This window comes from Nasonia vitripennis (assembly GCF_009193385.2).
Source record: "Nasonia vitripennis strain AsymCx chromosome 5 unlocalized genomic scaffold, Nvit_psr_1.1 chr5_random0002, whole genome shotgun sequence".
In the NCBI taxonomy this organism is placed as follows: Eukaryota; Metazoa; Arthropoda; class Insecta; order Hymenoptera; family Pteromalidae; genus Nasonia; species Nasonia vitripennis.
In genome coordinates this window covers 498,016-524,317 of record NW_022279652.1, presented here as the reverse complement: position 1 = coordinate 524,317, position 26,302 = coordinate 498,016, and the positions used below count along the sequence as shown (strand labels likewise).

At 38.5% G+C, this 26,302-nt stretch overlaps 1 protein-coding gene across 1 annotated transcript in view; it reads left to right on the top strand.

Moving 5' to 3' along the window:
• The window catches only part of Msh4 (mutS homolog 4), a 462,579-nt gene that overhangs the window by 324,466 nt on the left and 111,811 nt on the right, over positions 1 to 26,302 (top strand). The window contains 1 exon segment of the mRNA NM_001159771.1: positions 19,727 to 19,828. Within this exon segment, the coding sequence (NP_001153243.1) occupies positions 19,727 to 19,828 (102 nt within the window).

Below are 26,302 nucleotides of genomic sequence, written 5' to 3'. Positions count from 1 at the left end.
GCGGAAGACCGTCCCAAGACTGCCGATACCTCGTAAAAGTACAAATAAACCATGATACGGTGCTGGCATTGATCGACCCAGGGGCCGTGAGTTCGTTCATAATACCAGAAACCGCCATGATCGGACGAAACAACGGTTGGCGACATGAGAAGCAAGAGACGATCGCTATACTGGGAGACGGCTCAACCACCGAGCTGACAGACTATGTGGAAGGTAAGGCGACGACCCACGGCGCCACCTTCAGGAACAAATTTATTGTCATGAAAGGGCTACGCCATGAGATGCTATTGGGGAAGGACGCGTTACGCAAAATGAACATCCGCGTAATCATAGCGGGAAAGGAATTATAACCCAACCGGTCCAATACCTCGGTACTCTCATTCAGATACATCGGCATTCAGGAAATCTCGAAAGATCAACAGACACGAGTGGACGAAATCATCCAATACGAAAAAGAACTCTTCGGAATTATACAGGGCCCCACACCGCTCATCGAGTACACAATAAAGGTAACCGAATCAAATCCAGTCAAACAACGCTACTGGCCACGCAACCCCACCATGCAACAAATAATCGACGAGGCTGTCGAAGAAATGTTACAGGAAGATGTGATTGAGCCATCCGACAGCGCTTGGAGCTCCAACATAGTTCTCGCAAAGAAAAAGGATGGAAAGAGGCGTTTCTGCATCAACTTCCAGGGCATCAACAAAATCAGCATCAAAGATGCACATCCGCTACCACAAGTTCACGCGACACTAAACAAACTCCGTGGAGCAAAGTACCTAACCACGATCGACCTGAAAAATGGATACTGGTAAATACCGCTGTCAGAGGAAAGCAAGAAGTATACCGCTTTTATCGTTCCCGGAAGAGGCTTAATGCAATTTAAGGTTCTTCCATTTGGTTTACACCAAGCAAATCAACCCGTAGAGTCACTGTCCGGTGACAACTCTTATAAGTTTTGGACATAACAATAGGCTTATACACTGAAAGTTAATCAAACATGATGAAATACGCATAGCATTTAAAATTTTTCTACGACTAGTCTTAATTTAAAAATAAACGTGATTCCAAGGCACTTCAGAAAGAAAAATATGAACAAATTGGCTCCAATAATCTTTAGGAGAGTGAAAAGCTTAACAAAACACGTCTAAACAAGAGTATTTAAGTTTGTTGTACAGCAAATGCAATTAAACACCTAGTTTCAAATTATTCGTTATTAATACACAAACAATTAAACACACACTTTCATTTACACCATTATTTATGAGAAAGACAAATATTGGAACGCGTCGAGGCTAATTTCATTTGAAAACACTTGTAGAAAACGAAGTAAAAGCACATACACTAAAAAGAACACTCATCTGGTTTATTCAGCTTTGTAGCATTGTTACGTACTGCACAAAATTAAAGAAATCCTAGCATTGACGTCGATCGTTGAAGTTGCAGCAAGTAGATTCGGTTTGGCCCCGTGAACAGCATTCATTGTGCAATTTTATCGACCCTAGAAGGAGCAAATCAGTTATAAATGTGAAAAGCAAAATTTTCATGCACAATTTTCCACAGTTATATCAAATAGAGTTGAACACTATAAGCAAAAAGAAAACAAACTTAAAAAAAAGAAAACTTGTGACAATTTGGTCCAATTGTCGATTTAGATGAAGAGAATTTTACACAAATAGATTCCATGAATTCTTTTTGACGTGTGATTAAACTTTTTATCAATACATTTTATTATTATAGTCAGAGAATGAACAATTTCAACAATTTTTGAATGAAAATTTGTCAATTAACAAAAATCTACGACAAAAGGCCTCGTTCATGTTGTTAAAGCCAACCCGTAAAACTCATTCAAACAATATAGGAAGCAAAAATTACAATATTTAAGAAAATAAAGCGTGTGACAACACTCAAAACTTTAAACTTGTGTGCATTTTCTTTAGTCGTCGCAGGTGAAAAGAAGTCATTGAGAATCTTGTGCTATCCTAAAATATGTGGAAAGTTTATTCAACACAAAGCAACAAGCTCTAGTGTAATACAAATGATTTATGTTTAAGTAAATTTTCAGGAGAACTTATCTGATTCGAAAGCAGCAACAGGTTGTACTGCTTGGGGTAGAGAGTCCTGGGCCCACACTTATATTTCCACTTTTTGCCAATAAACACCTTCAGAAAATCACTTTCACATGTAAAGGACACACCCGCGAACCATTAGATTATACGTAGGCACTGTTTTCACCTCGATTTAATAACACTAATTGAAGGAGAAAGTACGCGACGCGATGCGGGTGAGGTTAGCGATTGCAGCATAGCAGTCGACGGCACGTGTTTATTCAGAGCGAACGAGGGCGCAGACGCATGCGTGCGAGCGTAGTTACTAGGCACGGCTAGGGACTTTACAGCGGTGCGAGTCAGAGTAGAGTCAAGAAGCAGAGAGAGCGCGCGGCAGCCATTTTGAGCGGGCGCGTAATTCAAATAATAAAAACAAAAGACCAACATTTTAAGAGTTCTACAACAATAATAATCATTATTAATTAACATAGATTTAAGATCACGCTTGTTTAACCTTTATCGTAGATAAATAATTTTTTTCTTTAATTATTTTATTAAGAGAAGTTTACACCTTAGGAAGTAATAATTGTTGGTTTAGGGTTTTGTTAATTAAACTTTTTGTCGATTTAAGAATAATATTAAAATTTTCTTTTGTTTTTGGAATAATACTTTATTATTAATTCGGTTTTCTTTGATCAAAAGGTATTTAATTATTTTAGAGGATAAGTAAACTAATAATTGTTTAGAATTCCAATTTTGTTTTTTTTTATCGTGTTCATCTAATTCTTCTTATGTTTATCAAAATTAAATAAAATCAAGTGACGCTTTATATACAATTACGTAAGAACTCTGAAATTTTTATTAAATTATTGCAACACACTTAATTTCTTTTCTCGCTAACTTTCACGGCATATGCCAAAATTCGATTATTTAACTCAATCCGCCCAATCAATATTTACATGCATTCGTAAATAGACAATTAAATCTCATCGATAATTTTTGAAATTTTAGGGATTTTAATTACTGTTAGGATAATTGGTAACGTTTAAGTTTTTTATTTGGGGGTACTGGTTTTCGGGTTTTGAATTTAATTATTAAGATATACCCTAGTGGAAATAAAAAATGTAATAAATTGTAATAAAATATAAGAAAATGTAACAAATCGTACGAATTTGTACGTTTTTGTTGGATTTCGGATATTTTTTACGTTTTATTACAATTTGCTACATTGTATTACATTTTGTTACGTTTTATTACAATTTATTACAAATCCAATTATCCAGGATTTCATGGGGGTCTCTTCTTTGAAACGTCAAATGTAACAATACGTAAAAAAGTATAACAAAATGTAAAAAATTGTCTGTAAACGTAATATTATATAAGAAAATGGCGACTTTTTAATTTTCTTACTTCTGCTTACATCCTTTAACTTTTTCTTACAATTTCTTATGCATTGTTACATTTTATTATAAAATTAATAATTAAAAAAATATATTGACTATATTAGGCGGTAAAATAACATATGTAATAAAAGGTAATAAAATGTACAAAAAAATTAACAAATCTGAAAATGTAAGAAAGTGTACAAAAATGTATGGGAAAAAAGGTCCAAAATCCAACAAAAAAGTACAGTTTCTTACATTTACTTACATTTTTTTACGTTTTATTACATTTTATTACAATTTATTACATTTTTTCCCTAGGGTAGCTATCTGTTTTTCCTTTTAGTATATAAAAATTGAACAAGTTCGTTTTAGGATAAAGGTTATGATAATTTGAACGGTTTTAGGTTAAGTTTAACTTTTTGGAACTTTCATTCCGATTTGCGTGAATTTTTTAATCTAAACAATTATTTTTACCCATTTGACGAGCATTGATGACACCCTATTACCCTATAAACCCCTTTTGTAAGATACACATACATACATTTGTACATTTTTAATCCTAAAGTGGATTGTTTGAGAAAAAGTGGGGAAAAAAGTGGGAATTTTGCGAAACCATACACCAACTATTTATAGATTTTAAAAAAGCATACGACTCTATTAAGCCAAGCAAAATGTATCAAATTCTAGTACTTCTCGCAGTCTAGCATTGATGACACCCTATTACCCTATAAACCCCTTTTGTAAGATACACATACATACATTTGTACATTTTTAATCCTAAAGTGGATTGTTTGAGAAAAAGTGGGGAAAAAAGTGGGAATTTTGCGAAACCATACACCAACTATTTATAGATTTTAAAAAAGCATACGACTCTATTAAGCCAAGCAAAATGTATCAAATTCTAGTACTTCTCGGTGTACCGAAAAAACTCGTGAGATTAATTCAAATATGTCTGAACGGAAGCACGGGAAAGGTCCGAGTAGGCGGTAATGTATCAGAACCCTTCATGATACGCGATGGTTTAAAACAAGGGGATGGGCTCTCTACGGTGCTGTTCAACTTAACGTTAGAGTATGCCGTTAGAAAAATGCAGGTTAGCCAGCTGGGCGCAACGCTTAATGGAACAACGCAGATACTAGACTACGCAGATGATTTGGATATACTGGGGGATTGTAGGGAAACGGTAGCAAGAAACACGGAAATCCTCATAAAAGCGATGGAGTATACAGGGTTAGAAGTGAGTGAATCAAAAACAAAGTACATGATTGTGGATAAGCTAGGCATCTGCAAAGGGGAGGAAGATCTCAGAGTTGGGAATTTTACTTTTGAAAAGGTTAGCGAATTCAGGTATCTGGGTACGACCATAAATTATAGAAACGAGATTAATGTCGAAATAAATGAGAGACTCCATTCGGGTAATGCTTGCTTCTACGCCGTGAGTAATTTACTTAAGTCGAGGCTGTTGTCTAAAAACGTTAAAATAAGAATATACAGGACAATAATACTGCCGGTGGTTCTGTACGGGTGCGAAACGTGGGCTCTCACTAAGCAGGCGGGCAACCGTTTTAGGGTATTTGAAAATAAAGTCTTGCGAAAAATATACGGGCCGAAGAAAGATGAGGAAACCGGGGAATGGAGGAGACTACACAATGATGAGTTACACAATCTGTACGCGTCACCAAATATTAACAGAATAATAAAATCGCGCAGATTGGGATGGGCAGGGCACGTAGCGAGAATGGGAGACGACCGTACGGCAGCGCGTGTCATGAAGGGCAGGCCGATGGTAACGCGATCTCTAGGTAGACCTAGACGTAGATGGGAGGACAACGTAAAAGCAGATCTAGTAGAAATAGGACGGGTGGGTGTCGATCGGAGAGGTGCATCATGGGTGGGGTTGACACAAGATAGGGCAGCGTGGAAGGCTTGCGTAGATGAGGCGATGAACTTTCGAGTTCCAAATGCCACGTAAAAAAAAAAAAAAATCCTAAAGTGGAATTTTTCTTTTAAAAGGGGAAAAATAAGTGATATTGGTGACAAGTGAGAGTGGTGGCATTAATTAGGCAAAATTCTACAATTATTTAAAAATAAATTAAACAAATAGAAGAGAGGTAAAGTAGAAGAAAACATATTGAATAACTCCAAGTATCACAAGAGTGCAAAAGAAACAGTCAACAACACAAGTGATTATCAAGTGGCGCGGTAGCGCCACGAAGGCGAGTTTGAGAAGCAGACGAAGCTGCGGCGCCCGTGCCACTATTTAATTATATATTGGTGTTCGGATTTTTCATGATACAGAAAAAAATGGTTATTGTAACTGTTCGTAAGATTTTTTGGCAATTAGTATGTTTTCTGAGCTAAACTATGATTTCCAACAAAAATATTAGTGAAAAGGCTGCTTATTTTTATAATATGTGAGTGTACAATCTACAAATGCTAAAATTACGTTTTTCTTCTTCATCCCGAAATGTGAAAGGACCGTTAAGTTAGCCGCAAGAAGTGGTAGGACCGTGAAGTTGGCCGCATAGCTATATGATGAGAATTACTTTCTCAAGAAAATATAATAATATATTACGATATTTTGAATTAAGAGGTTGCCAGTACATACTCTGCGTTCCGGAGCTGTTACAGTAACTAGCTTTCCAGGGTAGCCGATGACAAGGTCTAGGTGGCGCGCCCTGGGGTTTTTTGTGTCTAGGTGTGAAAGTCATTCGAGGAAGGTGTCTAGAGGTACAGGGTGGCCGATAACGACGTCTAGGTAGTTAGCCCCGTGGTTTTTGGTGTCTAGGTGTAAAAATTATTCAAGGGCGGTGTCTAGATTTACAAGGTGGCTGATGATGAGGTCTAGGTGGTGCACTCCGTGTTTTTTGGAGTCTAGGTATAAAAATCATTTAAGGGCGGCGTCTAGGTGTACAGGGTGGCCGATGACGAGGTCTGGGTCGTTGGCACCGTGGTTTTTGGTGTCTAGGTGTAGAAATAATTCGAGGGTGATGTACATTAGAACAATCAGTGATTTCATCTTAGTAATAAAAATGTTACAAAAAAGCTGTGGTCGAATGGTGGTAAAGATGCTTATATTTTATTTTTACGACTTTGAATATGAAATATTCTAAACAATTTAAAAAAAGGATTGAAATCTCTAAAAAAGATTAACTCTTAAAAAAGTAAAATGTTAGGCGAGTTTGATATATTTCGCAACAAAATTACAGACAGAAAAGAACTGAGATCAATCAAACAAAGTCAAGTTTATTCTTAATTTAATCGTAATGAAGCAAAGAACAACTCTCAAGATAATTACTACGTAACTTGCCATGCTGGTTTCATTGTACTTATAGTGTTCGTATGACGTTCTAATATATATAAAAAGAAAATGTAGTTGTTCACCAATAAACAAAATGAAACGGGCATTAGATTTTGGATCTCCGTTGATTGAAGTTAACAGTGCATATAGACTATATGCACTTAGACCTTTGATTTCATCCTGTGCATCATCTGCAGGTGCAGTTTTTCTGCTTTAAGTCTGCTTTTGAGTAACTGGTCTGTGTATCACCTTTGGAGGCAGCTTTGCTGCTGACTTTTGATTCTCTTTTCCTGATCTGCCTTTCTTCTTGGGTATTGGCTCTACTTCTTCCAGTTAATTTGGGTTTTGCTCCTCAAAGTCGAATAACCAAGTCTCTTTGTTCAGATTGTCGTTAGTTAGTGTCCAATTTTGTATGTCTTCGGGCTTGTAGACATCTCCGAAGACTTTGCTTTCGATAAATTGTACATTTCGTGCCATAAATTCATGGTGTTCATCACGCTTGTCGAATTATCTTTATTATCATCGCTTTAACTCATCGGATCTGTACTTGTCTTGTCATCTTCAAATGTTACCTTTTACTTATTAGTTTTTTATCGCTTATATGGGATACCAGTGCGTTTGTGTGTATCGTTTGTTTATATAAGTAATCTCTTCACCCGTACTATAAACTGATAATTTTTCTGCCGTTAATATCTCCGGAAAAGCTTGCATTACTGCTTTGTAGAGCAGGCTTTTCTTCTCTACTTCTGTTAGCTTGGAGATTTTTCCATAGTTCTCATATTTTCTGACTAGGTTTTCAAATCTTACATAGAACTCGAACAATTCAACAACAACAACAACAAGGAAGCTGCAGAACAACAAACGTTCTGCAGCTTCCTTCAATCTTTCCATAGAGACATGACTTTATAGCTGTTCATACAGCGTTTTCCATGATAACTTACTGTTCCATTCGTAGTGATTAAAGCTCTGAACCCTGACCTTGCTGCATTTCTATCTTCTGTCACCAGAAATAAAGAATAGTCACCAATCGTTGCATGTTCATCTTGTCTTTTCGGCAGCAAATAATACGGTTCCTTGATACGTTCGTTACTTATCACCTTAGGTTTAACTTAGTTAGTAGTGACCATAGCAGGCTTATCTGGAGTAAGAAAACTCAATTTCAAGGCCAGCATTTACTTTGATTATGCCCTGGTCCTTCAGCTTCAAGTTGTCGACTGATCTCGTTAGCTTGTTCAGATTCTTTTTAATGATCTGAATCATCGTTTGTTTTTCTTTGGTCCTGAACTTACAGCGTACTCCTGGACATGGACGTAAAATGTATTCGTGGACATAGACGTAAGACTTACTCGTGAAGATAAATGTAGTACGTATTCGTAGACATGTACATAGTGCGTATTTGTGGACATGGACATGGACGGAAGGCGTACTCGTGGACGTGAACGTAAGGCATACTCCTGGGCATGGACGTAGTGGCTCCTGTTCTCTCTACGTCACTACAGTGGCTTATGGGTCCTCTCAACCCTGCCACTTGTTTCTTAGCTGTAAATTAGCGCGCCACACATGGCCTTCGTTCGCGTTTTATTGTGTGTAAGGCACGATCGCTAACGCTTGAGCTGCGCGCTCGCCCGATCCACCGTCAGGCGATCAATTAAAGCTTTTGGGCCAGATAGGGCGTGTCACACCGAAATTGTTATTCAATTATACAGGGTGGGCCATTTTAATCAAACCAGTCTAATAACTCCTAAATTAAGCCATGAACAGAAAAATTGTTCGGATGAAAGTTGTCCAGGATCAAGAGGGACATCATTTTGTGCAATTAGTTTTGACCTTGAACTCAAATTTCAAGGTCATTTGAAGGTCAAATGTTAAGAAATACTGTAATTGCTATTTAATCGCATTTTCTGATAGAATAATCGTAGTTAATGTACTTTTATGATGAATATTCAAACCCAATGTGACAATGACCATGAAAATATTTACCTTGAAAACAAAATAATTCCCTAATTTCAGCGCTACCCAGGAACAACGACGTGGACGTACTAGGATTATGTTCCCTTTGGGGTGCTTTTTTAACCTGATTCCCCTTGCCTCTTACTGTGGTGCTTGTTTACTGTGAGTCCCCTTGCCTCTCACTAGAATGCTTGTTTAACATTCGTTAACAAATTTTTAGTGGTCAAAAGTAAATTTTGAAGTAAATATGATAATTTTAAATATCTGAGTTCTTAATGGCAGTGGGAAATGGAACGTTAAAAATCAATGTTGTCAATTCATTCACGGTCGAAGCAGAGTCAAGTAAAAGTTAAACGTTTCAAAAGCGTAAAAAATGGTTAAACAATAAAGGTAGGATGTTAAAAAATACATTATTTAAGATAAAATATTAAACAGCATTTTGCTTTTGTAATATTAAAAAAAATTTTTAATAATTATATTTGCCAAAGTGCATCATTTCCAGTTTAGATGTTTTTTTTTTATGTTGAATTTCTTTAATCTAATATGAATTGTAACGATTGTTCTCACGCTGTCTTCAATTTAAATCACAATGTCTTAACGTAAGAAAATGAGAAGTTACAAATTTGATTTAAAAATTATACAGTTTGAAAATTCCTCCTTTTTTTGTTGTCACTTTCTTATTTTGGTTTAGTTTCAATTTCAATAAAGAGTGAATGTAAATAAAATAGTTTTTCTTATTATAAACAAAATGTTCAACATGGGCGATTTTATCAATCCAATGAAATTGTTGATATGATAATGATCTTAAGCGAAACCCAAAACAATGCCAGAGCCGCGGTGCGACTCTACGGTGAACGCTTTCCTCTAACAATAAGAAGGCGTCCTGCTCACTACACATTACTCAGATTACTTCGAAGAGCTCGTGATGGACATCGTCGTCAACGCAGACACCACGAATACAACGAAAATAATCCTAATGTTATAGCCGCCTTAGCAGCTGTTCATCTCAATCCACAAATTAGTAGTCGACAAATTGAAAGAGAAATCGGTATACCACGAAGAACAGCATTGAGAATTCTCAATAATCTCCACTATCACGATTACCACATAAGATTAGTTCATGAGCTGAGGCCACGCCATTTTCTAATGCGTATTATCTTATGCCAGTGGGCTTTAGGAGTTTTACAAAATGATCCAGATTTTTTCAGATTTGTTATGTTTTCTGACGAGGCTATATTTCGCAGTGATGGTCAATTAAATAGGCACAATAGTCACTACTGGTCACCTGTAAATCCCCACTGGTACAGGGCTATTGACCATCAAAACCGATGGAGTTTAATGGTGTGGTGTGGGATCATTAATGGTTACCTGATTGGGCCATATTTTTTCGGTCAAAATGTTAACCAGAATAGCTATTTGGCATTGCTCAGAGATCGACTGCCAGAGCTTTTAGAGGATGTTGACTTGGAAACGAGAAGAAGAATGTGGTTTCAACAGGATGGCGCAGGTCCCCACTTTGCGCGAGACAGTGCGTACATTTTTGAATGAAAATTATAATGGAAGATGGATTGATCGCGGAGGTCCAATTAACTGGCCATCAAACTCACCAGACATGACATCCCCTGATTTTTACTTGTGGGGCTATCTAAAAAATATTTGTTTTGCACAGCAGCCAACGACTAGAAATGACATGATGGACCGCATTCGCAGAGCTTGTGCAGCGATCCTAAGAGAAGTTTTGCTCAGGACGGTACAGCATTCTCAGAGGAGGTTAAATTTGTGTCTTCAAGCAAATGGAAGAAATTTTGAGCATTTATTGTAAAATAGTAAAGTGAGAGGCAAGGGGACTCACGATAAACAAGCATCCCAGTGAGAGGCAAGGGGACTCACGATAAACAAGCACCCCAAAGGGAACATAATCCTAATACGTCCACGTCGTTGTTCCTAGGTAGCGCTGAAATTAGGGAATTATTTTGTTTTCAAGGTAAATATTTTCATGGTCATTATCACATTGGGTTTGAATATTCATCATAAAAGTACATTAACTACGATTATTCTATCAGAAAATGCGATTAAATAGCAATTACAGTATTTCTTAACATTTGAACTTGAAATGACCTTGGGAAGGTCATGAAAAAAATTTTGAAATACCGTTTCGGACGTAAAATTTCCTGTTCTTTCCAAATCTGCTATCAATAATAGGGGTTCCTATTTAAAAAAAAATTTGACCTTCAAATGACCTTGAAATTTGAGTTCAAGGTCAAAACTAATTGCACAAAAAGATGTCCCCCTTGATCCTGGACAACTTTCATCTGAACAATTTTTCTGTTCATGGCTTAATTTAGGAGTTATTAGACTGGTTTGATTAAAATGGCCCACCCTGTATGTACCAAAAATCGTTTCTAGGGTTGTTGTTTATGTAAAAGCGTTTTGAAAAAATGTTTGTCACGGTAAAAAGTTGTATTTTTAAAATATCTAGAACTTTTATATTTAAGGTTTTTATGTATAATGTATAGCCTCAAAGTTCTATGATGAATACTGGTTTATTGCTATAAAAAAATCGAATTTGGCCTGTTAACTCGAATTAGAAGCATTTTCACGCTTAAGTGTAAATAGAAAAAAGTTGTATTTCTTCGAGATCCACAATTTTTCTCCAAAACTTTTTTTTGTAGAATGCATAGAATTCGAGTTAGAGCCAAAAAACCGTTTTCAGTGATTTTTGGATGTGACCGCATTCTGCGTATACATGCAGGATCGAGCTCAAAATGAATTTGGCACCTTACTATTACGGGACGAGTCCATACACAAATTTTTAGCCCGATTGATAAAAGTCTCTTAGAGATAATTGTGTAACACCAAAATGTTCATTCAAAAAACATGCAAAAATTGAACAAATTGTGCCCGCATTTTAAAAAAACGTAGACGATCGGGATAAAAAAAAAATAGTTTTTAGGTTTGATCAAGAGGAGACTCCTCCCAAAATTTCAGCCCGATCGGTCGAAAATTGCGTGAGATATCGCATCTCACACATTTTTCGATGGCAAAACTATAAGGCATTTTCGTGTCACGGTCGTGCCTAAAAATACATGTGGGCATTAGTCTGCGGTTGAGAAGACCCTTACAAGGCTCCCGATGCTTTGTACACAAGCACCGGGCTACCTTGCAGTTATTTAAGACACTTTCTAAAAGAACAGCTCCCCAACCAACCTAGTCTCTCATTGCAGAATGTGTGCCGAAGCACGGCTCCTGCCGACCGAGACCCACTAAGCACGAGACCAGGTTTGGCAGATCTGTGTGAGGGTCTAGTTTTTATTGAGAATGGGACACTGACTAAGTGTCTGTACGTGTGCACGTACCAAGTTAATTACATATTTTTCGTGTTAAACCTCTCACAGATCCTCACAGACTCCGTGTCATTCATTACGTTGGCTACGAGCCCATTAAACTTTTCATAAATTTATATATATATATATATATATATATATATATATATATATATATATATATATATATATATATTTACTAGTGGGGCTCCGCCCCCCTGCTCGCTTCGCTCGCCAACCCCCTATTGTAGTTTCTGTGTGATTTTATCTTCAAAATTTTATTTTCATGAACTGATAATTATGTTCTGGATGGTTGAAAATGATCGATCTTATTGTATAAGAAAACCTGTTACTGGAAGTAAAAGTATTGTTTAACATTGAACTTCTACTATTAATGGCATTTAAAATAGTTTTAGCTAGTTTTTGAAGTTTTCTGACGCTTGAAATTCATCATTTGAATTTATATATATATTTTTTTTTAAATTAATTTTAATTTTTTTTAATGTTCTTAATGTTTAAATCTTTGTGCCGCAAAAGGCATCTATAAAATGATAGACTTTTCGAGTTGCGCGCCATTGGGAGACGTGAGGTGATCCTGAAAATTAAATTATTTGGCAAACTGTCTCTTTATTCTGTCTCTCTAGTTCTGTCTGACTACTCATATTACCTGAAAATTCATCGAGGTCTTTGATCTCGCTTATCTTGTCCATTTTGTTGTTTATTCAATCAGTGAATCATCTATAATGATTATACTTTCTGATGGTTCTTTGAGTTCTTTGAACTCAATTATTCCCTAACTTATTTACACGTTATTAATAATTAACTTTAATCTTATAACTTAAATAAAATTAGAGATCTTCAATATCTGGTTCTCTTGGAACTGATACTTCTTACCTTAACCTAAACCTTAATTCTATTTAATATTATCCAATTTAAATCTATTTAATCATAATATGTTATAAATTTGTATTTAATTGGACTGTTAATGCGGCCTTATTTTACTACGCAATAGCGTTGTGAAAGTATGACGGTCTCAAGCCCGATAACGCAGAGAGCAGTCATGTTATTTGGTGGGGGGGTGGTGGGGGGGACAGGCCGGGGGGGGGCGATGGGGGGGGGGGGGGGCGATGGGGGGGCGATGGGGGGGTAGTGGGGGGGGGGGGTGGAGGGGTGGTGGGGTTAAGTCTTGCCAAAATTACTATATAATATAGGAAGATATATATATATATATATATATATATTGCACAGACGACTTTATTACCTAGCAGGAGTATTTTATCTTTGCTGGTGATTATCCATATATTTTCGCTGTAGAGAGTGAGCCAGAGTTCCTCGTCGGACCGTTCGTAGTGCAGTCCAAACTCATCCAGGATCTTTTCTCGTATCTCTTCACAGTCTGAGCTTGAGCTTAAATCTGTTGAAACATTTCGCAACTAATAATTACTCTTTGATTGTATTTTCTTTGTCCTATGTACACGTTTACAAACTAAAGTCATTTTTTTAAATTAATTGTTTAATTAATTTACTGCAGAGTTTACTTATACACCAGCAGCCCCACCTACACGGTGCCTGTAAACAGCGCAGGACGCAGGCAGACTTACACTAGGCGTATAAGTTTTTCATTCACGCGTATTATATCGTATTATGAATTGATCTTTGTTTAATTAATTTAATTGATTGATTAATTACTGAGTCCGCTTATACTTCAGCAGCCCCACCTACGCGGTATCCGCAAGCAGCGCAGCACGCAGGCAGACTTGCATGGGTAGTATAAGCGCGCATGTTGGCTCGGTTGCTTAGCAACTCCCTTTTACTGGAGAAGCTTAGCGCGCGGCTTTACCCGTATAAAATTCTAGGAAATGCGTTTTGTCCAGTCGATGTTTCTTGTTTCGGCGCGTTTTTGCTTATATGAGAACGTGATTTTTCGAAATGCTTATTCGCGTCGTTTTCTCTACGCGATTTTCGTCAATTCGATTTTAACACGTTTTTTTACTCGTTTTTTAGATTTAAGTCTTAACAAGAGAAAACGCGTTCTTCTTTGTATTTTGTTTCTATGTCACTTTACAAATTACCTGATGCTATTGTTTTGAGTCGACGGTGACCTTGGTAACTTAGCTGGAGGAAGCTAGACTTCGTAGACGTTGTAGGCTGAAGCGGGACGTGTGGCTTTCTTTGGATTCTTTGTTGAGCAGCGTAGTCGTGACGTTCACTGAGAAGCATCGTGTCTTTTTCTTTTGAGTGTAGATCGTAGTTCTTTTTTTTCTTTTTATTCACTTCTGTGTCACTGTTTACAAAAACGGACACGCGCAGTAGTCGCAAGCGGGGCTCATAACCTGTCGAAATAAGGGATATTTCCTACGCGTTATATAATAAGGGAACAGGGTGGAGCCTGTGTTAAATCCTGCAAAAAAACAAAAAGATATTCTTCTTACCAAACAATTTTTTATTTAATGTAATTTAAAAAAAATGCATTCATTCATCAAATCATTGACCAAAATTTATGACATTCCACTATATAAATAAGTGTTTTTAGTCACTTGCCACGGCTTTCTGATAGATCCAGACCGTCTTCTTTACTCTATCTCTCAAGCTTAAAATGTACTTTAAACATGCCCCCTCAGACTATACAAGAGACATTTCTAAAAAAATGAATTAAATATTGCTACTAACAAATTTTGTTGCTAGCAATGTTTAATTGATATTTTTTAGATAACAAAATTTGTTGCTAGCAATATTGAATTCATGTTTTTCAGAAATGTCTCTTGTTCTGTCTGAGATGTCTATCTGAGAGGGCATGTTTAAGGTACATTTTAAGCCAGGATAGAGTAAAGAAGACGGTCTGGAACTTTCAGAAAGCCGTGGCAAGTGACTTAAAACACTTATTTATATAGTGAAATGTCATGAATTTTGGTCAATGATTTTACAAGGTATATACATGTTTTTTCGATAAAAATGGTGTATATTTTATATATTTTTGATAGACTTTTTTTTTCAAATGACATCAAATAAAACATTTTTTGGTGAGACAAATATCTTTTTAATTTTTTGCAGGATTTAATCTAGGCTTGACCCCTTAAGTAAACGTGACAAAGCGCGGTAAGAAAAGCGTGGCGTGGTACGCAAGATGTTGCTTGCTCGGAGAGCTGGTGAACAGTGAGGTGGCAGCCAGCGCGCGCCGCTGAGAAGAGTGGCAGATTACGTGACTGTGTCGACTCGACGTCATGGGCGCTGTGAGCAGTCAGTCTGGGACATATGTCGGGTGTTAGCGCCTATATTCCAACAAGTTGTTCACCAATAAACAAAATGAAACGGGCATGGCAAGTTACGTAGTAAGAATTTTAAAAGTTGTTCCTAATTAAGCATTATCTGTAATTTAGTTGCTACAAGTTACAATCAATTTTGACAAATAGAAGAACTGTTGTAATAAATATGTATGAAATGCTACGTCACTGACATAACGATTGTGTGGAATGCATCGATCTCGCCTAACCTTTTACTTCGGTAAAAGTTAATCTTTTTAGAGATTTTAGATTTATTTAGTAAATTTTTTGAGTGTTTCATATTGCCTACCATTAAGACCTCGTCATCGGTCACCCCGTACACCTAGATACCGCCTTCGAATGATTTTTACACCTAGACACCAAAAACCTCGGTGTGAATTACCTAGACCTCGTCATCGGCCACCCTGTACATTTAGACACCACCCGCGATTGAGTTCTAAACGTAGACACTAAAAACCACGGTGTGAACTACCTAGACCTTGTCATCGGCCGGCCTGTACATTTAGACGCCGTCTTCGTATGATTTATTTACCTAGACACAAAAAGCGGTTGACTTTCGGTTCACTTCCAGTCAAATTTCAGTTAACTTTTGGTCGACATTAGGCATCTTTCGGTAAACCACGCAGCTTTAGACTAGTATATGAGGATCGACAGTCTTACTACTAATCTGTAACTAGATAGCGTGAGAGTAGTGAATAAAATATTCATAACAAATGGAATTAGATATATTTTCTATTTTATTCATTCATTAAAATATAACATGATCTGAACTTAGTAAATCTAAGGAGAGAGGAAGTGGACTCTATGCATTCTATTCAGGTACACTGTGCTCATATGATACTCAGAATGGCGTAGCAAGCGACGAAAACCACCCTTTGTCAAGTGGTAAGTGCAAGAGCAAAATCACTAATGCTCGCTGCTGGCTTTGAAGCTTATATACTCATAGCGTTCCATCTCTCCAAGGTTATATGCTCGGACGCCATCTAGCTACGCTTAGATAGACTATTTATATTGTAACTACTATCACTCGTAGTCGGTAACTTACTGGCGTTGGTAAGTTATCCATTGCTGCTTTCTTACCTGACCGGTAGTGCCGCTGTCTCGATACACTTGTAACAGCTGTGGATAAAAGGTTTTTTACAGCAAGTGTGCAAAAATTTCAAGTAGGTAGCGAAGCAGATAGTGAAGCAGCAGCTCAAGCTTGTCGAGGAGGGCGTCGACGTTAGCATCGAATTTGCACCAAGCACGCACCACGACGAATTCTTCGCAATGGACTTATGCAAGATTAGTGAGCGAAAATGTATAAGGTGTGCGAGTGGTAATATTGATGCCGAGCATATGTATGTTGATGCTTTGATAAACGGAATAAATGTTATTAGGAAATTGATTCTAAAACGAATGCCGGTAATGTCAGATAAAATTTTTAATGCACATTTAAAACATTGTAAACTTGCGAAAATACTACTAAATCTAAGAATGTATGACGGTTGAAGCGTGCAATCATTCGCAAAGTTAAATAATTTGACGGTCAATTTAAACGGAAAAAAGTGCGTTTATGAATGCTATGTTTTACCAGGTATGGGGCTTGCACTAATTAGATAGACGGCACTGGTTTGCCAAGTAGCGGAGTAAATGCGAGGGTAGATTGGTTCGCAAGGTATCAGGAGTTTCCAGGTTAAAAGTACACTCGCGGTTTCGTTCTTTCTTACTTTATTCAATTTTTAACAACTCGAAAATAACGCTCGCTCGCAACTATCTAATGTTTTGTTAATTATTTTGGCTTTTCAAGAATGACGAACAACAACGTAAGTATGCTACTCCAATAGAGTGGAAAATATTGTAAGCCTTGCGTGATTGAAATTGTTCTAAGTTTTTGAATGATCAAAAATATTCTAAGTTCCCGAACTGTCGAAAATGTTCTAAGTCCCAAGATGCTATACCGGACCGAATTCGGGCAGAGCTTGTGCGTGGCGATGATTTTTGAGGCAGACTGAGAACGTGCGGACCTGTTTCTGGGCTCTTTTATGCCCTCGTAGCAGAGGCGATCTCCAATTTTTCGTCTCTTCGGTGGGGTGTATGTTTGGCCAATTAGGAGGCCTAGATTCAGCTTCTGGCCTTATTTAGAGAAAACCAGAGTAAAAATCCTCTTCTCTAGTACATCGAGTCCCCTTGTGTTCCTCTCCTGTCAAACTCGCCTCTGATTTAATTTTTTTTATCTGCAGGCATATAGAAGCTCGTCTATGCATTTAGAGCCGACTTGCGCGGTGTCTTCTTTGGCAGTTTCTCAAGATTTCAGCGCTCGTGACTTATGTGTCATTTGCAGATAGCGCTGCGCGCTCCGTGGGTTTCCCTTTCATTGCACGTGCATCGCTTTATGGTATGCGCGGTCCATGATGTATCTTATTTTTTTTCTACTTGTGCTGTACTGTATTCGTTATATTTTGTAGTGGCTCGGTTCTAGTATCGGTGTATTCTGCTCTGCTATTCTCCTGTCGTAGAGTCGTAATGTATGCGTGCATATCGGTGTGCTTCGCTTGGTCTCTTGCCTCTGCTGTAGAACCGCAATGTGTGCGTGCGTATCGGTGTGCTCCGCTTGGTCTCTTGCCGTAGAGTCGTAAGGTATGCATTTATAATCGTTGTGCCTCGCTTGGTTTTGTGCCTCTGCTGTAGAACCGCAATTTGTGCGTGCGTATTGGTGTGCTTCGCTTGGTCTCTTGCTTTAGAGTCGTAGTGTGTGCGTGCATATCGGTGTACTTTGCTTGGTCTCTTGCCTCCGCTGTAGAACTCAATGTGTGCGTGCGTATCGGTGTGCGTTTTTATCCTTATTGTTTTACGTGAATCTACTATTATTATTGATTTTCTTAACTGATTTTACTTGCCAATATTCGAGTAAAATTATGTTTTTATGTTTACTTCGTCTTACGTTGTCGTTCCTTGTTCTTATCTATTTAATTAATTATTGCATTTGTCAATTACTATCGGTTTTGTATTTAGAATCTGTTTAATAATAATGTGATAGTATCCCGATGCCAAGTATAGTGCTATACTTTGTGCTATCGAGAGCATCTTTGATAAATTTGAGCAATTTGAGAAATTTGAAAAATTTGAGAAATTTGAAAAATTTGAGAAATTTGAAAAATTTGAGAAATTTGAAAAATTTGAGAAATTTGAAAAATTTGAGAAATTTGAAAAATTTGAGAAATTTGAAAAATTTGAGAAATTTGAAAAATTTGAGAAATTTGAAAAATTTGAGAAATTTGAAAAATTTGAGAAATTTGAAAAATTTGAGAAATTTGAAAAATTTGAGAAATTTGAAAAATTTGAGAAATTTGAAAAATTTGAGAAATTTGAAAAATTTGAGAAATTTGAAAAATTTGAGAAATTTGAAAAATTTGAGAAATTTGAAAAATTTGAGAAATTTGAAAAATTTGAGAAATTTGAAAAATTTGAGAAATTTGAAAAATTTGAGAAATTTGAAAAATTTGAGAAATTTGAAAAATTTGAGAAATTTGAAAAATTTGAGAAACGGGTATTAACAGAGATAACTTGGCTGAACTTAACCCCACTTGAGTTAAATTGACTCGAGCGGGGAGAAACAAATTTTCTCCTTGCTACTTCTCAAGCGGGTAGAAAAAAATGTTCTCCCAGCTTGAGCTCAAACTTTTTCTAACACGCTTGGAAATGACGATTTTCTACGCTACTTTTAGGCATGAAAAAAGGCCCATTGCATGCGCGTGTTGGGAAAATCTTATTCTACGCTGCATTCTAGTGGTAAGGGTATCGATTGATTTACAATTTACAATACACTTTACAATAACTAACCTTACTTGTATATTATATTAAAAGCGTTACACAATAGATATGTGCAGCTATTTGTGCAGAAATTTATGCACAGATCTCTTCACATCATTTTTGTTTTCGGATCGTAATGTTGATATAAAATTTCACTATTGCGGTTTCTCACATACTGCTTGTATAGACTTTTCTCTTTTTTTCTGGGTACTTCCTCAGTACCCGGATTATTCATATTATTCATATCCATTGCACAATATCTTGCAGATATTAATTTACATCACATGTTTGAGTTTGAATGTGACTTATACTTGTTTGATTTGATTCAAATTGCGACACACTTTTGCACTCGCTTTACTTGTGCGCAAACGGTTATGCAAGACTAAATTCAAAGTCTTGCACTAGTATCGCAACGTGCTATTATAAGTCGCTGATGAAGTAATCTTTAAGATATAGCAATGATAGAGTTTATTGTAAATTAACCATGTATAAAAGGTTCTTGGCATTAAAACTAGTGTTTTAAAAATGTTTTACTAGAAAATGTTTAGAAGCAATGCTTAACCATAGCTAAAATAACCCTTTCTTAAGGTACTTGTAAAAATAGTACATACTTTTTACAAATATGATATTGACTTTGTTTTAGATTGCATCAGTCCCGTACAATTTCCACATCATAACTGGACCGAATCTAAGTGGGAAAACATTATATTTAAAGCAAATAATTCTACTCAGTATTCTTGCACAAGTTAGTATTATTTCAATAAAATGTCTCTCTCACATAGTTTATTTACAATATAAATTTAGAAAAATAAATATTGACCATCTTATTATAATAGGCGACTAGAGTGATTAATCTCACTCCTACCGGCGCTTACATTCCAAAATTATTAAAATTATTTATAATAGTATTAAAAATTTTACTTAGTTAGTTTTGCATTATAGCAAAATTATATAGCATAATTGTTTTCTTCCTAACAAAGCTTTGTAATAGTGATTTCTGGAGTTCGTCTAAAAACATGTTGGAAGTGTGTTCTGATGCATTTTAAATCGAAAAATAGTGTTGGAAAATGTCCGTATGGATGTGTGTATGTTCGTGTGTCTGTGTATGTATACGCCTATATTTGAGCTTCTACTAAGTAAATTTTAAGCCACCAAATTTCATTTTTTTTTCTACTGTTAGGTTTGGATACACGTCACAGGTGTCTAATTACTATAGGAGAGCGAGTAGAAAAGTGCAATGTTGGTGACGGCCGTGGCGCGACGATAGAACGTCTGCCTTGTAAGCCAGAGGATCTCGGTGAAAGCCCAGGGTCCGTCACTTTTTCATTGTACTTTCACTCGTAACGCTGTAACACGTTAAATAGCCCGTTTTTACATTTTTTAACTCGTTTTTATTATATCGATTTTTAGTTTTAAGAGCTAGATTTATCTTATAAAGTTATCGAACAAAATAATTAAAGTAAATTGCCTAATACGAACCTTTAAGATAATTATATTACCTATCTTTACACCGCACAAAATTTATATTATCTTTCGTTGTTCTTTTATTATAAATCGTTTTTACTCAAAAATTGAGAGAGAGAGAGAGAGAGAGAGAGAGAGAGAGAGAGAGAGAGCTTTATTCTCATTCACGGCAAAGTAAGATACATACAATTATTACATAATATAACGAATACACATAGAATACACTAATAAATAAAAAACACAGAAAAATACACGCAGATATCACAAAGCCTTATCACAGTAGTTAGGTAGTTATCACAAGTATATCAATTTAATATCACTGTTCAATTAAAACATTTAAAGCACTAAAAGAGTGATAACACCTCCGTTAGGAAAAAGAAAAATATTGCACAAGATTTATGGCTATGTCATTGTTGTAATACTAAACTAGGTTACGGCCAAAGACTGAGTCTGACTAGAATAAAAAACAAAAAAAAAGAAGCAGCACTAGAGGGCCTAGAGTCGCTACGATTCGGCGGCCAGCAAGTGCCGTTGTAGTGCCCTCTTGAAGGAGGCGAGTGATGGTAAGCTTCGCAGAGTAGAAGGGAGAGACTCCCAGAACCGAGCTGGACGGACCTGGACCTGGAAGGCCCTAGCTCTGCTTTCAGTGCTCGCGGTAGGGATGCTCAGCTCCGGAGGAACTCCCCTACTGGAGGGTCTCGGCTTGTGTTTGCTGAAAAATGAGGCCAGATACGAGGGTTCACCGATCCAAATTACTTTGTAGAGTAGAATGGCCTCAAAGTAGAGCCTTCTGGAATCAGTGCGAAGCCATTCAAGACGCCTCCGGTAAGAACTGATGTGTTCATCCCTTCTAACCCCGAAGATGAATCTCACACATGAATTGCTCAGTCTCTGTAACCGTATTCTCTGTTTATTCGACGCGTCCAGGATGGTCACAGTACAGTAGTCGATGTGTGGTTATATCAGTGTCTCAACCAGCCTTCTGCGGAGAGTCTCAGTGGTGCAGCCCCTGATAAACCGGAGGCTATACAGGGCTTTGTTGACTTTTTTGTGATAGCATCCACCTGCGGTTTCCAAGTAAGTTTGCTATCCAATACAACACCAAGACTCACGACCACATCACTGAACGGGACGACCGCTCCGTCCGGCAACGGAACCCTAGACAAGTTCCATGAGTTGAGCTGCAGACCGGAACCCTCCGCCCAGCCAGAAACCAGCCGTGCCGCTTCTGCTAGTCGAGCCACGCCGTCTAGGAATTTATCTTTGTTGGTGTGTAGATAAATCTGGAGGTCGTCCGCGCAGAAAAAATGTTTAATTGCGGTGCCGTCGAGTATTGTTTGAAGATCATTGACGTGGAGACTGGACAGCAGGGGTCCCAGGACAGAACCCTGTGAAACTCCCAGATTCTTTTCAAACCACTCTGAGGTTCCGTTTTTATTCGAAATTACCATCTAAGATCGCCCCTGTAAATATGACTTAATTCACAGAAGAGCTGCCCTAGAGAACCCCAACTGTCGCAGTTTAGATAGTAACTTAGAAGGTGAGATGGTGTCAAAGGCCTTGCTGAAGTCAAACAGCAACATAATCGTTACCTTCTTTTTGTCAATAGTCATGCGTACGTCGTCGGTCACTTTTGATAACGTAGTCTGTGTACTGTGGTGTTTCCTGAAACCGGCCTGGAAGGGGTCGAGTATATGATTTTTATTAAGATACTCCGTGATCTGGGTGTGCGCAATCTTCTCGAATACCTTTGAGAGGAAGCAGAGCAGTGCAATTGGACGAAAGTCCTTAACGTTTGAAGGAGCGCTGGTCTTTCTTAGCGCGATTAACTGTGCCTGCTTCCAGATTTTCGGAAATATTCCCTGAGTGAAGGAGCAGTTAAATAGATTAAGAATAAATTCGCCAATAATTGGGAGGGTCTTGACGATCACGCCACACGGAATACCATCGACACCCCTTGCTTGTTAGGAAAAATGTGATATAGCAAGGACGACGTCGCTCATACTAACAGGGCTAAAAGTAAAGCCCTCCTCGCTTGCAAGTAAAATAGTGTCCGTTGCATTGTCTATATTTTCGAGGGGTGACACCGATACTCCCGCGAAATGCTCATTTAGCTCCCCCGGCGCGAAACCAAAAAACTCTTCCTCCTTACGCCCAGGCAGGAGGCCGAGATTACGCATTACCTTCTATATATTTCTGTTATCATCAAGAGCGTCCGATAGTTGGCGAAGGAAGGATTCACGCTCTCGAGCAGAACGCATGTCGACCTCATTGGTGAGTCGAAAAACCTCATTGAAAAGCTCCGCTCTCCCCGTGCGCTCATAGCGCCTGAGTGTAGCATTGCGATTATCCATGAGGATCCTCAGCTCTGGTCCAGACCAAGGAGCATATTTCCTACGTGGGCAAACCGTTTTCAAAGGTGCCAATTCATCAATTGCTAATTTTAGATTGTTATTAAGAACGCATAAGGCGCCCTCCAGATCGGCTTCGATAAAATTCATGACTGTCCAGTCACAACAAGACAAGTGTAATTTCGGTAAGAGAAAGTGTCACTCACGGGAGTGGGAGCGTAGATGTCTAGCAAGACATCTATGACACAATACTTGCCGAAACTAGGCAACCACTCATTCTTAGATTCCAGAATTGTGTCGTTATCGTCGGTCATGATAAGGTGAATCCATGTATGAGACGATGAGGTATGATGCGTGGGACCATGCTGGATGATCTGAAGAGATAACTCTTTGGACAGACGCTTGATAGTAGTAGCGTCGTCCGAGTCAGACAATAGGTCCGAATTCAGATCACCCATTATGATCTTATGACTAAATTCGTAGGATAAGTCCCGCAATACATGAAAAAGGTATGAGTCCTTTTGCATCGGAATTTTCGGGGGCCTGTAAATAACACCTAGAAGCACCGGAGGTTAGTCGCCTCTTTGTACGCTGCGAAATAGGTACTTTGGGATTCCAGGTTTTCCTAGACCCATAGTATCAAAAGAAACAAGCTTTTTAATTTTCAATCCATTGCGTACAAATAAGGCGACGCCACCTCCGTTTACATTTCTGTTCTGCCTGATGATGGAATATCCCCCGATGTTAACCAGGCTGTCATCCACAATCGGACCCAGCCATGTCTCTGCAAAACCGAAGATGTCATACGAGGGGTGCTCTGTTAGAAAGTTACGGACGATCCTAATGCGAGCTCTGAGCGAGTTCACATTGAGAAAGCCCGCCCTCAAGCTACTCCCAGCACCCGGCGCATTGTCAAGGGGCCTCGCGAGTCATATGAAGGGCGCGGATGATGATGATGACGATAATGACGACTGTATGGATATTAATGCAGATGATACAGTCGTCAATGATAGCGACAATGCCAGCAAAACTGCAGCCGATTTGCTTGCCAAGTCCGACTCAGGTCCGTTACTTGAGGTAGTGTCAGAGTTTACTTCCTTTTCAGTGACAGTCATTCGTGTGTTCTGTCGTCAAGGTTGTTTCGAGCCGGCCTGACACGCCGTGAAAATGGCCTGCAAATCGACAGCAGAAGCGAACACGTGCGCGCGCTCACTCACCCCCCTTCCCCTACGCCTAGCGTGCCAGACATATTTGAAGCCCAGTTCCTGTACAATGAGCCTCCCCGAGAATTTTTCCTGGGACAACATTTCATTTATAAAAACTTTATCTCCGGTCAAGCAGGCAGCAGCCTCCGGGTCTAGAACACCAGGCTTAATGTCGTTTCTGGTCAGGTAGTTGTTAGCCAGCGCGCTTTTCGCTCGCATGACTTCCCTGACCAAGCCCGGGCTCGCAAGCTTGACCACAAGTGATGGCAGCACACCATGAGGTGTCGCTGATTTTGTCGCAGTCGTGCCATTTTTCTGAGCCCTGTCTGGTCTACATATGCGCAGTACTCGAGTACTAGTAATATTGCTCTTGACGTCATCACCAAGAAGCAGGGATGCCAACGGCCAAGATGGAAAGTCTGCCAGAATCCCGCCGAATTGCTCTACTGCGCTCCTAACCTCTCCAGGATACTTCAAGTTTTACACGGTGTCCCTGGCTCTTTTTTCAGGAGCCATGCAGTAATACTCCGGCACGTGGAGCCTGCGGGAGGCCAGATTTTCTAACAATATACAGACTCACACAGAGTCAGTCAGAAAACAGGTAAAAACTAGTTTCGATGATGGAGCGATCTGACACGCGTGCGAGACTCACCTGGAGCAGAAGAGAGAGAGAGAGAGAGAGAGAGAGAGAGAGAGAGAGAGAGAGAGAGAGAGAGAGAGAGAGCTTAAAACATCACCCGAGTCTGAAAAAGACACTTCCTCCTTGTTGCACACCGTACTTTTTACGATAAGTGCACGAATAGGCCACTTGCCATGCATATGAAAGGAATGGGAAATTCGAGGACTATTCAAAGTAAAAAAATAGTATATTGAAAATTTCAAAAATTTTGAAAATCTTGTAATATTTATATAAATACACACATTCATCGGATATAGGCTGCAGAGTGAGGAAAAAATTACTCTCTTGGGAGGAAAAAGTTTTTTCGTGCACCTATCATGAAAAATTATAAGTTATTTCATTGATTAAATCTCGAGAAATAGATCGAATAATAAAAAAACACGCTCTTTTGTGTTCCACGATCAGTGAAAATTTTTCCCAACTTGCCCGCTTACACGTGTTAAATAATTTTATCCATTAAGCAGAAGAGTACAAAAAATGTATGTAATTATTCCTGACGAAAATAATGTGCAGAGGTCAGTGCAGATATCTGTGCACATTATTTTTGTAAGGGTGAACCAAAAATATACCGAAAATAAACAGGAAGTGACCGAAATGAGATATATTCGCTCAACTACTTCTAAAGGATCAATCCGAAATAATTCAATAGTAAACCGAAACTTCTTGATATCTTGATCTATTAATACGTCCGGCTCAGGAAATAATTCCCCAGGAAATAAGGCCCCCTCGACTAAAGCGGAAACCTCACCGAAAAAGGGAACGGTTGACAGCAATGGAGTGTCAACTCTCGGTGGTGGTCGAGGTCGCGGAGGAAGACGTGGTAGAGGTGGCTGGCAGCGGGTAGGTAATCGAACAAAGACAATTACTCCCAAGTCAGATAAAAACAAAGATAAAACGGCAGGTCCTGATGGCGATAAAGTTCTCTGCTGGGATTGCAGCTGGCATGGTTGTACCAAGTTTACCGGTCCGGAATGTGCAAAAGAATTGACAAAAAACGAGAAAGAGAGCGTGTAGCTAAGGTCCCTACCGCTCCAAAGAATCCGCGGACCTTCAACACTGATAGCGTAACAGGAGTAGAGCAAACACTACACGGCACGGCGAGCGACTCACCGTTAGCAACGAGAAGCCCGACCGATATGGAGTTGTTTTGCGATGGAGGTACTGTTTCCAGCGCTTTAGTAGAGAAGTACCCACGGTGGTGGCTGGTCGTAAAAGTTGGCCAATATGAATAAAGAGGACTCTACGACACCGGAGCATGGTACTTGAAGAAGGCGAAGCAAGTCGTCGAGGACCCCACGGCACGTCCTTTTTGGAAAATCACGGCTGGACGGCTTTACCATTACCGCCCTGATCCGATAGTGGATGACTTACAGGGACAAGATCATCTCGGGAAATTTAAGACTCACCAGAAAGCAGCTCTCAGGTACTACTGGCCCAATTTGTACAAGGACACAGCTCATTTCGTACGAAATTGCCTAGTTTGCCAACAAATCAAGGTTGAGCAACTGGCTCCTGCAGGA